We start from the raw sequence: 18232 nt of genomic DNA, 5'->3' as shown, positions 1-18232 counted from the left end.
CACCAGAATGCCACAAAACCAATATAGTCTAGTTCACATGGAATTTTAAGATGGCACAAACGGATTTGTCACACTTGGCAGAGCCCCGTAAGCTTCAGGGGGTTGTTTGTTTTTTTCTGTTTATAATGTCAGGCAATTAACTTATGGCAGGTCTACACTTAAAAAGCTGCAGCTGCAACACTGTAGTGCTTTAGTGAAAATGATACTATGCCAATGGGAAAGCTTCTACTGTCAACGTAGCTAATCCACCTCCACAGGAGGCAGGAGCTATGTCGACAGGAAAAGCTCTCCTGTTGACATAATGCTGTCTGCACCGGGGTTACGTTGATATAACTACATTGTTCAGGGGCATGGACTTTTCATACCTTGAGCGATGTCGTTATGCCGATGTAAGTTTGTAGTGCAGACTCGGCCATATTCACTCCAATCTCTGCCAGGTAAAATACACAGCAGTAACAACTACTAATTAAATGTATTTAAGAGGTCAGATAGATATTTGGAGGAAAAACTATTATGGAGAACATCTGCTAATTTGCAAAAATGAATAGATACTGATGGGGTGGTCGGTCCTTTTCCATCTTACAGATTTCTCATCTAATAAAAGGTCTCAAATCTTAGACTATCACTGTTCAGATGCTAAATTATAGTTACAATCATGTCAATCACCTCAATTATGGCTCCTATTTTTCCAAGTTTAATTTTCTTGTGCATTTTATGCTCAAACTTATCTCCAACTCACACAAATTTTATTATCTATAACACTAAATCTTGAAATAAAGAATATAAGCCAGTGTTTCTCAACCTTTTAAGTAGCAAGTACCCCCACGTTTCTGAAAATTTTAGTAAGTAGCCCAACACTCAGTTTTCCACTCTGATAAATACAATTGTTTTCCCCTTTACCGCTGTATTTCTCTTAAAGCTGGAGACTTCTGAGTTCTGCAATGCTGGGTGGCTGTGGCAGATCACAAAATCCCCTGCTGTTTCTCCTCTCCTTCCTCCTCCCCTTCCTCCATATAGGAACAAAGGTCAACACCAGCCAATCACTATGGCCTGATGGCAGGGTCACGTGGTGTTCTCCTCAAACAGGTTGGAACTTGTGAGGTCTGAGCAGGCACTAGCGGCCCACCAGAGTGGATCGCAGCACTTCCCATGGCTGCCCCTAAATGGGTGCGGCCTTGGGGCAAATCACACTGTGTGGGTTTCTCTTAACATTTTTATACTGGTAAAATCTGGGGCTGTCGTAGCTGTTAATTTCACGGCTCAACTAGAGCCATGAAACTGACAAGTAAGCCTGCTGGTAAAGCCGGGCTTCAGGACTGGGCAAGCCGCTGAGCTCTCTGCCTGGCTTTCTGGGCACTGGGGCTTTGAGCAGGGGAGGGGAGCTGCCACCTGGCTGCCAGCCTGAGAGGTGGGCGACTGCCACCTGCTCCATGCAGGGGTAGAGGAGGCTTCCATGCAGGCTGGGACCCGAGGATGTGGGCAGGCAGCTGCTGCCTATCTTCAAGCCAGGGCATGGGAGGCTGTCCCTCGCCTCGGAGTCAGGGTGCGGGTGGCAGCCACTCAGGTGCAAGCGCAGCTCGCAGAGTGCAGAAGACTGCCACCGAGCTCCCACCTGGGATCTGGGACCAGGCTGCCCGGCTTCCCAAAAAAGCCAGCGGCTGCTGCCCAAACCAGCAGCTGCTACCCAGTGTCCCAAAAAGCCGGTGGCTGCTGCCCAGCTTCCCAGGACTGGGACAGATGCCATCTACCTCCAAGCTCTGAGGTGGGACCCAGAAGGCAGCAGCTGTTGCCCGCCTCCCTTCACTGGGTTTTTCACCACATACCTGCCTGTGTCTCACGTACCCCAAGGGGTATGCATACCACAGGTTGAGAAACTATGATATAAGCAACTACAGAAATGTCAGAAAAGACCCCAGTATTTCCAGTTGCTTCTCTTGCTATTTTCATATATGCCAGACATTTTTTCCCCTTCCTTAAAAAGCATAATATTTTATTTCTGCGCTGTCCCTCTAAACTTATCTCCTGGACTTAGCATTAGGAATGAAAATTGTATGCCTTTCTAAAAATAGCTTTTACAGAAGGCATTAATAAATGCATAATAGGGAATTAGCCCAAAAGATATTTGCCATGTCTAACATCTTTGATTTTATGAAATATTGGCTAGTATGTGGTTTCCTATCATAGGAACATTTATCCTATAACACCACATATCAATGCCTGATGCCCAAGACAATTCAAGAACCATGGAGCCCTGTTATTCTCTCAAAAGAAACAAATAACTCCCAGTGAAGTAACGGTAGTAAGAAAAAAAGGAGACAACTGTATCTCTGTTGATTTGCTCTAAGATTTTCATTACAAATTTTCTGAATTACATCGATATGCACTGTTGAATTAAACATGCAGCTCTACTCACTGTTTCATAACTGGAACACTTTATGCTACCACTCCCTTCACTGGAATTATATAATATTCCACCTAATATTTGCTACCAAATTCAAAAGTGTATTTTTAAATCACTTTAAAATGGCTGCATAACCTTATCATATTTCAACTTAAAAATATCCTCCCTCCCATTTTTAAAACAAAATCTTGCCATTACCCACAACCAATAGAGCATATGACATTTTTAAGTACTGTATTTCTGTATGGAAATAAGTAATGGGAAGTACTTATGTCCTTGGTGGGGATGGATAGAATAGCTACCATAGATATGAAAAATAATCATTTCATGAATTAAGATTGGACAGTTCTCTGGAGACACTGGATTTAATAGCAGAAGAAAGGTTAGCCACACCATGCTTTACTGACTAATGGTTGGCTGATTATATGCAAGTTGCATCCCCTGTGAAGCTAGGATTCACAATGGAGGCTCCAGTAATTCTTTCTTCACACTTTCCAACCTCCCCATAGCATAATGAAAAATCTGTAAACTGAGCTGTGCCAAAATGACAAGAAGCAGGAACAAAGAACAATAAAACAGATAATCTGATTATTTGCCATGATCAGGGTCATGTCTGCAATTTGCAGGACAGTGAAATGAAATTCTAACAAGATCATGTTGGAGGTGGAGGGAAAGGGTGATCTTGGCAGGCCACAGCAAGGCAGTTGTCATTCTGTTGTCTCTTACTAAGTATTATAAAACAGGTAGTTTGCCGATATCAGACACTTAGTAACTTCCCGAACAGGAACATTGTTTATAAAAACTCTCCCATGGTTCATAAAGCTCTCCAAACATGAGAAGCATGATATAATTGCCAATTAAAGATAATTTTACACTTACACCGTGTCTTACATCCACATATATATTAACCCACAATTGCAACTATTCTCTCAATTAAAGAAAGCAGCCAACAGGTGGAGAACACCAAGAGTGCATAACAAAATCATTTCTGAGCAAAGGCACTGGGGATTATTCAAAGTTTTATTAAAAGCATTTATGACATTTGATCATTCATGAAGGACAGAGAGAACTTGGTTTTAATGATCTTCACTGAAAGAATCACACAGAGTAAACTGCATGGGACATGGAATGAATCCAACAACACTACTGCAAAGTAAGTATTTTACAAATGGGAGAAATCGAGGCACAAATGTACTAACTGACTTGCCTAAAGTAAGCCACTGACACAGCTGGGAATAGAACTTTAACACCTAACTCCCAGTAAATCATATTCCTATATCATTTACACAACCCACAGCATTCTCTAATATTTAAGGTGTGTATGTATTCATATTTTAAATCTTTTCAATTGTGTCTACTGAATGAGCTGTTACTTTATTTCATTCATTCATATTTCCATTAACTTGAGCAAAAGACTGCAAGTGTATAAAAACATACTTGTAGTCAAAAGTTTGTATGCAAAATTATGCCTCTGCAGTCAGGAGATCTGTTCTGTGTCTGCATTCTAAGTAAAAACAAGAGTCCTGTAGCACTTTAAAGACTAACAAATTTAATTTCAGTAGGCATAAGCTTTCGTGGTTGCACCCCACTTCCTCAGATGCAGTTGGTAGAAATAATATAGCAAATACAGGCAACATATATATGGTAGGCAACATACACATATCCAAAGGCCACCTACCCCATTGTTGTTTATGCCTTTAGATATGTATATGTTGCCTACCATATATATGTTGCCTGTATTTGCTATATTATTTCTACCAACTGCATCTGAGGAAGTGGGGTGCAACCCACGAAAGCTTATGGATGGATGGATTGCTAGCCCTGAAACGTGAAGTTCAATAACATAAACGGGAGCATTTAACTATCCACAAGCAGCTAACGTGTTTATCTACAAAGTTCCACACAGCCCCTGCTGCTAAAAGCGTCAAAGCCTCCAGCTTCCCCTTCCCCGATAACTGCTATTAAGCAGCTAGGCACTACTACAAAGGACACGCTGAACACTAAATAGCGTGAAACAAACAGCACAGCTACACTGGGGCTGCCCTAACGACTTCCACACTTCACCAGGAGCCTGCGTTTTCGGATGGAAGGGAAGCTGCTGCGGAGCCTGCACTTGATGCACGACAGCACCCAGGCCCCGCAGCGGGAGGCAGGACAGAAGCGCCGCTTGCTCCGCGAGCGCCGAGCTCTGCAGGCAGCCGTGCCCGCAGCACGCGCCTGCTGCCGCCGTTAGGGTCCGTTAGTGGGACGGGCCAGCTCAAAGGGCAGGCCGCGGGGAAGCAAAGCACTGGCAGCCGAGGCGGCGGCCTACAGAGCCCATCGCAGCGCGCAGGGCTGGCCCGGCGGTGTCCATGGTGCAATCAACTCCGAGGGCGGAGCCTGGCCCGTCCGCTCGCGAAACTGCTTCTCCCTCGGACCCAGCTCCGGAGGGTCTCCCATGATCGGGCCGCGGGGGGGAGGTGCGCGATCCAGGGGCGCGGGGCGGGGCTGAGCCCAGCTCGCGGCCCCGCGCGCGAGGGTGAGGGGAAAAAATAGAGGTCCGTCCGTCCCCGCGCGGATCAGAGAACGCGACCCGAGAGAAACTCACATGAACCGGGGGAAGGCGGACCCGGACCCGAGCACTCACCACCTCCGCCGCAGCGTCCGGAGGGAGGCACGAGAGAAAGGACCCTTCTCTTATGGCTGCCCCAAGAACGCCTGCCGTTGAAAGGCATGGTGCAACCTCAGCTCCCCTAATAAGCCAGCTAAAAAAGTGACATACCCGCTGCAGAGAGCCCGCGTTTCTACTCGGAATTCACACGGGAAGACCCTCACGTTACAAATCTTCATGGTTGCCAGGCACCACCTAGGTCTCCCTCGTTCCCGGCAACAGAAATCAGGGTCCTTTACCTGTCTGCGGCGCTTCGTGATGAGGTAAGGGGGGGGAGGGGTGTCTCTGACTCCTGGTCTGCGGCAGCGCGCGGCACCTGTTCGCGCACAGCGGGTGGGGGAGGGCGCTCGCCTTCCGGAGGCGGGCGGCAGCGGCAGCGGCGGTTTCGGCAAGGTGGCGGAAGTTTTTCAAAGGCAGCGGTGCTGGAGGAATAGCAACGGCGGCGCGAGGGACCCTGCAGGCGGCTCGTGCCTCACGTCCAGCTGGTGCAGGTACCCAAGCCTGTGCCCGGTCCCGCCCAGCTGCGGTGCAGGGATTCGCTGCTACCTCACCGGGCTCTCCTGCTCCCCGCGCGCCGGCCGTACCCGCGGGGGGGAGGGGAGTGGTCCTCGCAGCCATTGCCCTGCTGTGCCCCGGACGCTGTACCTCTGGGGGGGTCCTTGCAGCAACGCCCTCATGCCTCTTATGCACCCTGTTCCAAAGCGCTTCATCAAAAGCTGCCCACCTTCTGATCTCTTTCCCCACTTCCTCTTTCCCCAGTTAAATTATATATAAAATTATGGAAGGTTGGAGAAGTAGAAGACTTATAGGGTCAAATGTAGCCTATCCTTTGCCCTCCTGTTGCTGGGGGTCAGTGCAGAATTCTTCCTTGCAGGATATTACTGTTAGAATAAGAATGGCCATACTGGTCAGACCAATGGTCCATCTAGCCCAGTGTCCTGTCTTCTGACAGTGACCAATGCCAGGTTCTTCAGAGGGAATGAATGGAACAGGTAATCGTCAAGTGATCCATCCCCATTGCCAGTCCCCAGCTTCTGGCAGACAGAGGCTAGGGACACTTCAGAACATGGTCTTGCAGAGCTTCTCAGACTGATGCCTTTAAAGCACTTCTATATGGCCCCAAAGTTGTAAATTTATCAGTCTTCAAACTTCTTGCTAGTTGCTTCAAGGACTGAGAAATTCACTTGTTAGAGGTGAGTGGAAACTGTCCGGTGAGTGTGGAGGCCTATGCATTAATTTTTGCAGAACTAACAAAAAGAAGTTTCAAGTCATTATGATGAGGAAGGTATACTCATTTCACGTAAGTAGTTGAAGCTCATACTGAGCTGCTTTCCTGAGTCTGCAGAGAATCTTAGTTTTGGTAGCTTTGCCAAGTAGGTGCAAAGTAAATTCACATGACTTCCTGTCACTTTCCTTTCTGCTTTTCAAAACTCTGGGAAGCAAAGTGAGACTGACAAGATTCAGGTCAATTAACGCTGTTGCATGGGTAATCTGTGAGCAAGAACAGAGTACAGCTATTTAAAGGTGAGGATGACCCCAAAATGACAGCTGGAGTAGAGGAGAGTTTGGGGAGTAGCAGAGTGGTGGATCCCTAACTGCCAGGAAGGATGAAGGGGCAGAAAGAGCTTCTTTCTTCCAATGAGGAGAGAAGCATAATATTTATCACCCAACTGTTACCTAAAGAAAGATAAAGCCCCCAATCAGGGTCTAGGGAAAACAGGATTGCCATTGACCATTCTCTTGGCATGTGACTGCCTTTTCACAGTGTGTTGCCTTTGGCTCTTGCTGCTGGGCCTACTCTCAAATTTCCTATCCGCTGCTGGCTAGTGGGTAACTGGTAATTGTTATCAGGTCCTCACCCAGTCTGAGACTTGCAAGCTTTCCAGCTTCAACAAAGTAATTAAAATAAATCTTCACCTGGTGAAGGTGCTTCATGTCCTTTATTCTCTGAATATTTGTGAAAGATGCCTAAATTAAAGGGGTAGCAAATATACCACAGGACTGACCTTTTAACTGCAAAGTAACCTGGAGATAACAAAGCAGTATGCCTTGCTGCAATTAGCAGAATGCCTGTAATGAGCCCTGAACATGGGAGAGAAGAAAAAAATATCATGCATACAGATCTGAAGGAAGTGATCAAGCAGCAGCATTCAATATATTAAAATAAAATTATTATGGTTTTTTTCTTAATACTGTCAAAATATTACTTTTCTTTTAACTAAACGCCATAGTTGAAACTAAGAAATTTGGAGCATAAGTGTCCACAAGAGGATCTTGAGCTAAAAGTATGGTCTGAAATATGAGAATGTTGATTTAAAAACCAAAAAACCTTTTAATCTTCTGGTAAATCTATTCTAGTTTTAAATGTTCTAGAAGAAGAATCTTTAACTATCTCACTTTCTCCTGTGCCTAGATTTTGTTAATAGAAAGAGAGAGGCTAACATGTACATACAGCAAACATACAACTTCTGATTAATCTTTTTCCTATTTCTCTTCCTCCTCTCCGTAAGAAAGACTGGGGAGTGATGGGGTCTACATCATCTCTGATAGTACCTTGCTCTCATTATTTTACACGTTGTGTTGCTCTACAGTGAAAATAATGGGCACTATGGGATGTGAAGGGGTGGGAGACATGTACCTGTTTAGCAATTCTGTATGATACAAATAAACCTCTTCCTCAACTCTTCTTTTTCAGTCTGAGCTAAAACCTACCTGTTGGATTGTCCTCAAGTATTCACCAAATCCACAGTCTTTTTACAGAATTCTTTTCTTTAATAAATGTGTAACAAACCACACCTGAGATTTGTCAACATTTATTTTTGCAAAATCTAATGCACAAAACCTGGAATAACAGAATTGGAAGTAAAATCAAGAGGAATTCTTGAACATTACAAGCAGTTATCTTATTTATTGCAGAATTAATGTAACTGAAATGTGAAATAAACAAAGTGGACTACCATACTTAAGTGCAAGACATAAGGTTTATGTCTGCTACATAATGATACAATAAATCTATTACTCTCATTGTACAATAAATTTGACACATTCAGTATATTTTTGTAAAAGTGATTCCACTTATTTTTTTCTTTTTTAAAATCTATCTAAAATCTGTAGGTGGCTATAGTTGGTTCCTCAGCTAAGTTGGGTAGCTACTTTTTTACTTGTAGAAGGATTGCTTCTAATTTCAGAGAAGATCTGAATAGCCAGGGAACATTTAAAAGAGGAAGCAACTGTATTTGAGCATAATTGACTGACTGCTATCACATTTTCATTCTCAAGGAAAATTTTTACCGTGAGAAGTTCTCACACTGTTTACATTCAGATTTCTGAAACTTTTGATGAGAGTGGTTTAATGAAGCAGTATTGTTTCCATTAAAGTTTACACTGTACAATTCCATTTAAATATATCTAACTTGTTTACAAGAGGGGAAAAATATGTCAAGGTAGTAATTTGTGTTCATATGATGCATTTAACCACCAAAGCCCAATTCCCAATGCTTTTTCTGTCCAAAGAGACTCTTCTGTATCTCTCATACTTTTAGTAAGTTATTGAAACTGAGTTTTGTCCAGCTTGTTAACCATTTTTGCATATTTTTATTATGAATATTTATTTTAAATGAGTGCTTCCCAAACTGACCACTGTGGAGCACTTGCTGGTAGTCATGGATAGGTGTTTGATCACATGCTCTGGTTTTTCTTTCTTCTTCCAGCTTCTACTTTTTAATAAAGACAGCTAAAAATGCTCTTTCCCTTATCTTCCTTTTTCTAAATTAGCAATTGCTGTAGCTGGAATGGGAATGTTACAGAATTGTGAATGGAATAGAGAATGGCTCATGGAACAATTTCTATTAAGATTTGATTTGTTTAAAACAGTCAGCTACATCAGACACATTGTTCAGTTGCTTCTAGAATAGTTCCTTAACTAACTTTTTTATCATTACTTTAAAGGCAGGAATTTTTAGGCCTATTTAAATTCTGGAAAACTGCCTGCTTTAAACAAGAAACAAATTACCTACATTTACAAAATTTAGAAACTTACGTTTATATTTCCTCTTCCTATAACTAGATGTGGACATTCAGGTTCTAATACCTACTACATTTGCTGAAGAAGTCTGATACATCCATGGTCTGTGCACTGGTGGGTTTTCCAGCCTAAGGCTTGATCCTGCAAACGTTTATCACCAGCTGTAATACGCACTAAATGGGACTACTCATGGTAGTAAGTATTTGCAAGATTTGGCCCTAAAAGAAAAACGTACAGTGAGACCTATAAGATGGTGTTCACTTCACATGTGAACTTCTTAAAAATATTAGGGTTGTGCTAGGATTGCACTGATGTTGGTTAGTGTTTGTGGGTCTTGTAAGGGAAGTGGGATTTTAAGATTTATTTGAATGAATATAATGGGATTGGGATATGTTCTAGGCATGGGATGTAGCATGATTCACTTCTGAGACTAAAATTTCCGTACAAGACCTTTTTAGCAGATATATTAGCCTATGGGCCTCTTTTCTACCTCAGATACTTAGCATATCGTACCTGGAAGCAACTACTTTGTTTTTTGCAATTTTGAAAATGCCAAGGTACTAATAAATATAGCTGTCTTCCTTTTTTTCCCTTGGTTATTTATTTAAAGTTTTATTCATGTCCATAAGGTTTCAGAACTGAATTTCTCTTAACTGTTCTTGGTAACGTAAGTAGAAATTTTAAAAAGTGTGTGGGGGAAATGTCTAGCTGTATTGGGGGGGAAAAATTGAAGCTTTGCTCATCATAATTGGTTTTTATAACCTACAGAATTGTTATGTTTCTCTATAGAAAAAACGTTTTTTGTGCAGTCAAACCCAAACAAGCATGTGTGGCTATGAGGTAAAGGGGGTGGTTTCTATGTTAAGTCTCCAGTCCTGCAAGCACTTACGCATGTGCTTGTAAGCATCAAACTAGTCCCCATTAGTGTGTGTAAATGTTTTCAGGATGAGGGCCTTAATTTGTAGAAGACATACAATTAAAACTTTGTGACTTACTCCATACAGGCAGTTGCACTCGCACAGAGCCCCTTTGAAGTCAGTGAGGTGCTAGTGTCTACCTCTGTAGGATCAGGGTAAAAAAATGTACACTTAACTAAATAAATACTTTTTTTTTTTTTTTTTTTTGGTATCTTTTAAAAAAAAAAAAACTTGTCGAGTAATAGAATAAAAAATTACTATAAAAACCTTAGTCTATGCTGTTTCTTATTTATTATCTTAAGATAGCAACCAAATAATGGCACAGAATATGTATTTGATTATTTCTGAAGTTAGTATTTTTAACTCATTCATTTGTGGCAGAGAAAATGTTTAATTCTGTGCCATGTTTATAGTTTATATTTGCAGTGTACAACAGCCTTGTTTAAAATTTAAACCAAAATGTTCACATCTCATCTAATTTTCTTAGTTGCAAATCAGGATTTTCAAAATACGTATAAAAGTCAAATCAGACACTTTAGCTAGAAGTTCAATTTCGTTTGTCAAACATCAAATTTAAATGTGTAAAGTTAGGCAGCATTAGCATAAATACAGCACACATTACCTAAACATTAAATATACAACCCATATATTTATTGTATATTTATATTGTAGTCAGTGATTTCTACATTGTGGGTGTTTGAGTTTACTAAAAAAGAAAAAAAAAAGGGGGGGGGGGAGTGTGATTAACAAAGTAAGACTGAGAAGTCCATGTTATGAACAAGATGGCATTCCTTCGGTAAAGAGCTACTCCTGACAAGCATTATATATTTTTTTAGCATTACATGCTTTATTTTTCTTGGATAATTTTCTCAGTGAGAGAATGACTTTAGTGAAATGCTACAGGGCAATGTTAAGCCAGAAAGGAAAAAAACTAACTAAAGTTCAGCTTTGTTAGTGCTTTCTAAATGATTTTATTTTACTAGAAGTGTTGTATCATGCCACTCTTGGGATGATGGAGAATCCTGACTGGCACATGGGAAATATGTACATCAGACATGAAGTTAGAATGTGAACCATGTTGCAGTCACTCTTTTTCTGTCTTTTTCCTCTTGGTCTCACATATATGGAAAAAATTAGAGACTCTTTATTCTGTCCTCTCTTTGAGGATCTACATGGTCATTTCTACTCTTAAGAGGTTATAATTGCTGTTCTTCAATGATCTGGAAGGTTTATTGCAGCTCCCCCGTCTCCCTCCCCCACCCCATCATCTGGGGACTTTTCCTGGTAAAAATCATCCAGTAAAGCCACTTACCATAATCAGGACCAGCAAATTCCAGCAGACTCCGTAGATGAAAAGATTGCTCAGTTCATTTATGCAACAGATTCTTCCTTTTGTCATGTTCAGAACAAACAGTTCAGTGACATGGTTCAGTCATTACAACCCGGGTACTCAGACATTGCTAAAAAGTTGCTGAATATAGTGTATGAGAAGGAAATTGAATAGTGTGCAAAAAACATTGATGAGAAATTTGTTAATCTGAGTCTTGATTGATGTAGCAATGTACATATTGACCCAGTAGAAGGTGCTTGTGTGACAACAGAAGATTGGATTGTTTGTCTTACAGAAACAATTGATATATCAGGAAATGCCCATATAGAAGAACACTTAAAACCATTAACTAAAATTCAAATGTCAAGTGTGTAATTTTGTCTCAGATAATGCTACAAATGTAGCAAAGATGAGAGGAAATCTAGAAAAAAAAGAATTAAGTGAACCTGACACTTATAACCTTTGGGTGCAGTGCTCATTAGATGCATCTTTTAGCCAAAGACTTAAGTACAATGCCAGGAATGAAGGAAAATGTTGCTGAAATCACAAAATACTTCTGCAACAGCCACTTTGATTCGGCTTCACAGAAGAGAATGGGAGGATCCAAATTAATTCTTCCTCAAGATGTATGATGGAATTCAGTGGCTGACTGCTTTGACCTATTTATTAAGAACTGGCCTATTCAGATGACAATTTGTGCAGAAAATTGTGACAAAATAGTTGGAACTATAAATGGAAAGGAGACCAGAAGAGCTGGCTGTATTTTAAAGAAACCTTAATGAGGGCTCAGGAACAAATCATTCTGATGTGCAGAAAGAATAGCAAATATGGCAGACGACCAGATTGGCTTAACAGAGAAATCCTCCATGAGCTTCAGCACAAAAAGGAAGCTTACAAGAAGTGGAAACTTGGACAGATACTAGGGAGAGTATAAAAATACTGCTCGAGTATGCAGGAGTGAAGTCAGGAAGGCTAAAACACTATTGGAGTTGCAGTTAGCAAGGGACGTGAAAGATAAGAAGGGTTTCTACAAGTATGTTAGCAACAAGGTGGTCAGGGAAAGTGTGGGCCCTTTCCTGAATGGGTAAGGCAACCTAGTGATGGATGATGTGGAAAAAGCTGAAGTACTCAATGCTTTTTTTGCCTCTGCCTTCACAGACAAGGTCACGTCCCAGACTACTGCACTGGGCAGCACAGTATGGGGAGGAGGTGAACAGCCTTCAGTGGTGAAAGAACAGGTTCAGGACTATTTAGAAAGACTGGATATGCACAAGTCCATGGGTCTGGGTGAAATGCATCTGAGGGTGCTGAGGGAGTTGGCTGATGTGATTGCAGAGCCATTGGCCATTATCTTTGAAAACTCGTGACGATCGGGGGAGGTCCCAGATGATTGGAAAATGGTAAATAATAGTGCACATTTTCAAAAAAAAAGGAAGGAGGAGAAGTTGGGGAACTACAACCAGTCAGCCTCACCTCAGTCCCCAGAAAAATCATGGAGCAGGTCCTTAAGGAGTCCATTTTGAAGCACTTGAAGTAGAGGAAGTTGATCGGGAACAGTCAGCATGGATTCACCAAGGGCAAGTCATGCCTGACCAACCTGATTGCCTTCTATGATGAGATGACTGGCTTTGTGGATGTGGGAAAAGTGGTGGATGTGATATATCTTGACAGAAGTATGGGTTGGATGAATGGACTATAAGGTCAATTGAAAGCTGTTTATCTCATCGGGCAGCAATCAATGGCTCGATGTCGGTCTAGTTGGCAGCCGGTAACAAGTAGAGTACCCCATGGTTCAGTCCTGGGGCCAGTTTTGTGCAACATCTTCATTAATGATCTGGAGGATGGGGTGGATTACACTCAGCAAGTTTGCAGAAGACACTAAGATGTGGGGAGTGGTAGATACACGGGAAGTAGGAATAGAATACAGAGTGACCTAGACAAGTTGGAGGATTATTCCAAAAGAAATCTGGTGAAGTTCAACAAGGACAAGTGCAGAGTCCTGCACGTAGGATGAAAGAATCACATGCACTACTACAGACTGAGGACCAACTGGTTTTAGGCAGCAGTTCTGCAGAAAAGGACCTGGGGATTATAGTGGACAAGAAGCTGGATATGAGTCAATAGTGTGCCCTTGTTGCCAAGAAGGCTAACGGCATATTGGGCTGCATTAAGAGAAGCATTGCCAGCAGATCGAGTGAAGTGATTATTCCCCTCTATTTGGCACTGGTGAGGCCACATTTGGAGTATTGTGTCCAGTTTTGGGCCTCCCCCATACAGGAAGGGTGTGGACAAATTGGAGAGAGTCCAGTGAAGGGCAACAAAAATGATTAGGGAGCTGGAGCCCATGACTTATGAGGAGAGACTAAGGGAGCTAGGTTTGTTTAGTCTGCAGAATGAGGGGGAATTTGATAGCAGCCTTTAACTACCTGAAAGGGGTTTCCAGGGAGGATGGAACTAGGCTGTTCTCAGTGGTAGTAGATGACAGAACTAGGAGCAATGGTCTTAAGAGAGATCTAGGTTGAATATTAGGAAAAACTTTTTCACTAGGAGGACGGTGAAGCACTGGAATGGGCTTCCTAGGGAGATGGTGGAACCTCTACCCTTAGAGGTTTTTAGTTGGGGTTGATCCTGCTTTGAGCAGGGGGTTGGACTAGATGACCTCCTGAGATCTCTTCCATCCCTAATCTTCTATGATTCTTTGATCATAAACAAAGTAGTCAACATTGGACTAAAGAGTAATGTAAAGATATGCTGAATATACTGAAACGTATTACCATAGCCTTGGACAAACTGCAGAAAAATTGCTGCTGTATTGCTGATGCTGTTGAAACTAGAAAAGAACTTCAAGAGACACTGAAGAAATACCCAAGTTAAATTGCAGGCAGTAAAGAAGCAGATGGATCAAGCACTTACTGCAACTCATTTTCTTGCCAGTATTCTCAACCCAAAGTACAAAGGGTGCCTAACTGCTGAAAAACATGTTGCTGCTATGCCAGGGTTATCTAATAATCACTCATCAATCATGTCAACCGTAATAAATTTCAGGGCTGGAGGTGAATTCAAGCAGTACATGTTTGCTGATGTTTTAAAGAAAGTCACCATTCAACTGGTGGAAGTCACTACCTAAACTCCTGGAACCAGAGTTTGTTGAAGTGGTTAACCAGCTTTTGATGGCAGCAGCCTTTTCTTCAGGCACAGAGAGAATATTTTCTTTATTTGGACTAATTCAAAGTTGAGAAATTGATTGTGGGTTGAAAAAGGAGGAAAACTTGTTTTTGTCTTCCAGTGTATGAATAAAAATGAGGAGGGCAGGGATGAGATTTACTAGTTGTAAAAGATTGAAGGACAGCCTAAGTAATTTAGGAGTCTGTTGTCTCATTTGCAAGAGACTTAGGGCAAGAAGGAACTTAATATGTTAGGCATATTTGTAAGTTTTTCCAGGCTGACCTGAAGTAATCAGTTTGGTTCACTTACTGCAGTTAATCCCTCTGTTCCTTTAATAAATCATATTAGTTGTAAATTTGAAACATGTTTTGATAAGAGAAGTTTATATATCCAAAACATTTAAGGTTCTGTTTAATAAAAATAAATATTATATGCTATTTTGTGTGTTTAATTAAATTCCAGTTATCATCCTAATGCAGCTTGATACCTATCATGATCAAAAAGTTAATTATCTAATAAATAAGCAATAAATCATTCATAATTTTCTAACATACTAAAATTTAAAATTAATAATCATCTGAAAATATTAAAGTATAGTGTTGCTTAAATAGATGTATATAGTTATAGTGTCGCCTCCTAAGTAGCAAAAAGATGTACCTTTCTTTAAAAAAGACCCTGAAATACAAATGGAAATGTTGATCAAAGTCAGTGATTTAAATTGAGGCTTTCACTTAGTGATTTAAATCGCCTTGATTTAAATCAGTTCTTCCTGAATGCTAAGTTAAAATTCTGTATTACTCATTTTATTCCTACTCTATCTTTCTCTTTTTCCTTCCACTCACTTCTGTAATCTGTTTCTCACATGCATGTGAACACACAAACGCATGCTTTCTCTTTCACACATACTGACAACAGGGACAATCATATTTAATGATGGCCTACACTGCCAGGTTCCACAGCCCAAAACTGGGCAAATGGGTTCAGCAAAGTCATAAACTGAGCTGCATCAGATTCTGATACTTGGTCTTTCATATCAAGACATTAGCACGGCAACTGAAGAGGCATCATGTGCCACTTTGGGAAGCATGTGTGACCTAACCTGTCATATATGTATTCATTAGCATGGGGGTAAGAGTAGAATGGTTTTTCGTTTGTTTTTTATTCTTGGATTGCATAGCAGTTGGTTATATATTTTTCAAAAGAGTGCTAGTGAAATTTTAACTCACAATTAAATGCATTTAATGGTTGGCCCAGACTAGGGAACTTGCTTGCACAAGAGAGATAAGAATGATGATGGAACTCACCACTTCTGGAACTAAAATCAAAACTCATTTATTTCAATTAGAGTTTCTAATAATTTCTTCACATGCAGACACCTCTCTGCCACTCTTGCATATAAACATAAACAAGCAAACAAACCTACAAACTTATCAAGCTGTTTTTCCTACATGGCTGGGAAAGAAGTGGGTAGGGGAAGAGAAACTCTTATTTTCTATTTTTGAGTACTTATGAGGTGTTCATATACTCCACTGAAGAAGGGTTATATGGGGTACTTGGGACGTCTCAACGAATGGTGTTGAATTTTGAAAAACTTGTGGTCTGCTAGCATTTGGTGTGGTTTTAGGAATACATTTTTCTTTCATTCTGTTTAAAATCCATCCTTACCCAGCAAGATAATGCAGACTCTGTTTTATTTTAAGACTGCTTAGCTTGTTTTGTTGGTTGCTTTATTTAACATGATATTAATATTGTCTTCAGTATAAATCTAAAGTTTATTTTAATCCTTGAACATTACTTAACACTGCCTAGCTGTCCCGATATCTTTGTAATGCAACAGGGCCGTATAATTGTGATAGTGATGCACAAGTGTATATTTTTTTTCCGATTTACTGATAATTATGCGTCAGTTGCTTTATTACTTTTAATCTGATACTTTAGCAATGTATTAATCGTTTGTTAATCTCAAAAACCTTTCTGCCATAAGATGTTTGATGCATTTCTTCATTTTCATTTCAGGAGTGTGCATTGCTCGGAAGGACTTAAAAAAAAAAAAAAAAAAAAAAAAAAAAAGAGGGGGCGGGGAAATGTTTCACTTGAAGGATGCTGTGATGGGTGCTTCCACCTTCTTTGCTTCAGCTCTGCCACATGATGTTTGTGGAAGCAATGGTCTTCCTCTGACGCCAAACTCCATCAAAATTTTGGGGCGCTTTCAAATTCTTAAGACGATCACCCATCCCAGACTTTGCCAGTATGTGGACATTTGTAGAGGAAAGCATGGTGAGTGGTTTCTTGCCTAGGGAAACTGCATTTGTAGGCAAGAAGGTATTTTATAGTAATGATTTTGTTGATGTGTGAAGGTAGCTGCTCAAGGAACACTTTGCCTTTGTGGCTTACATTGAAGAAGTGCCTATTTTATTTTCAAGGCAGCAGTATGCCTAGACTAACTCTGGCAGTCTTATTGCTCTGTCATTATACATAACAAAAGCAGATGTAAGAAAGACAAGTTGGGTGAGGTAACATCTTTTACTGGACCAATGTCTGTTGGTGAAAGACAAGTGTCATTCTTAGTACCTTTCCAGATCTAAAGAAGAGCTATGTGTAGCTCGAAAGCTTGTCTCTTTCACCACCAGAAAAAAAATATTACCTCACCTCCCACTTCCCCCTCCCCTTTTTAATATCCTGGGACCGACACAACTACTGCATAAAAGCAGATGGTGGTGGTTTGGTTGCAGGTCTCTGTAATCCAGTTATCCACATAACACGGAGTGATAATTTTTAGGTATTTCCTTTTCTTTTTCACATAGTTCCCATTTCTCTCTTCCCCCTCTCCCTCCCATCCAAATCTTTCATGAAATCTGCAGATTTTTCCATTCACTTGCCTTGTGGGTTTCTGGAATTCATCAATTTGTCTCAATATTTACATGTATTTTAATTTCTTAAGCCTTTCTTTTGATCTTTAAAGTTTAAAAGAAATATGTTCCACGAAGGAGAGACCAGCAATTCCCTCCCAATCTTCTATTATGTTTTGAATCTTATAAAGGAGTGTGAATTTTGTAAGTTAAATAGACTATAAAGTAGTAACTCTAATTCATATTTACAAGACCCTATGCAAACAGCAACAGTTTTTGAATTACATAGTGTTTCAAGTATTATCCTTATTTTGTGTTAACTGTGTTCATTTATTTTGACAATCATTCAGTTCTAATTATAAATAATATTAGGGATTATCAAGTGATATATAAATTGATAGCCTGAGAAAAGACTGTTCCTCTCCTATCCTCCCCCATCCACCGTCCCCAACTCCTAAACCAATATATAAAGCAAATGTATTATGGGTTTTCTGTCTTTATCTGACATGAATAATCCATATCCAAAGATGGGTCATTGGAGTGGTTGATCAATGGTCTAGGGCTGCAACTCTTATATTTCTTGCTATTCCCATCCCTTAATCTCCTAAAAAGAAATGGTTTTCTGTTGCAAACTACTGTGCAGTAGTTTTTAGATGTGATTGCATTCTAAAATGATTCTGATTAGATCAATGGGATTCCGTCTCTTGTGACCCAAATAAGAGTTTTGTTTGTTTAAATCCTTTAAACTTGAAAAGCTAGAGCATTAACCAACCTCCCAGCATTAAGAGCTTCGCAGTTTTTATGGAACTTTTCTGATTTGATTCTAAAATGACGATTGGAAATATTTTCTCTATCCCTTACCTTTCAAAAAATACTGATTTTTTTTTTTTTTGGTT

At 40.6% G+C, this 18232-nt stretch overlaps 2 protein-coding genes across 7 annotated transcripts in view; one reads left to right on the top strand and one right to left on the bottom strand.

Annotated features, from left to right (window-relative positions):
• The window catches only part of AIMP1 (aminoacyl tRNA synthetase complex interacting multifunctional protein 1), a 71498-nt gene extending 66317 nt beyond the window's left edge, over positions 1-5181 (bottom strand). The window contains exon 1 of one of the 2 annotated variants that reach the window (XM_067568247.1): positions 5163-5181. Coding sequence is in view for 1 of the 2 variants with exons in the window: in XM_067568249.1 (XP_067424350.1) it covers positions 4989-4990 (2 nt within the window). In the remaining variant the exon portion in view is untranslated. Of the gene's footprint in view, positions 1-4988; positions 5078-5162 lie in introns of those variants that run through there. The other variant, XM_067568249.1, reaches the window with a different exon arrangement.
• Positions 5182-5224: 43 nt separating this feature from the next.
• Positions 5225-18232, top strand: part of TBCK (TBC1 domain containing kinase) — a 194228-nt gene continuing 181220 nt past the window's right edge. For 3 of the 5 annotated variants that reach the window (XM_067568245.1, XM_067568246.1, XM_067568244.1), the window contains exons 1-3: positions 5342-5542; positions 9118-9270; positions 16504-16764. In XM_067568245.1, coding sequence (XP_067424346.1) covers positions 16572-16764 — 193 coding nt within the window. In that variant the 5' untranslated portion in view covers positions 5342-5542; positions 9118-9270; positions 16504-16571. Of the gene's footprint in view, positions 5315-5341; positions 5543-9117; positions 9271-16503; positions 16765-18232 lie in introns of those variants that run through there. The other 2 variants (XM_067568243.1, XM_067568242.1) reach the window with 2 other exon arrangements.

Source organism: Emydura macquarii, unplaced genomic scaffold (genome assembly GCF_026122565.2).
Source record: "Emydura macquarii macquarii isolate MOO-44397 ecotype Brisbane River unplaced genomic scaffold, CSIRO-AGI_Emac_v2 contig_2863, whole genome shotgun sequence".
NCBI lineage: Eukaryota > Metazoa > Chordata > Testudines > Chelidae > Emydura > Emydura macquarii.
This window is presented reverse-complemented; position numbering and strand designations above follow the sequence as displayed.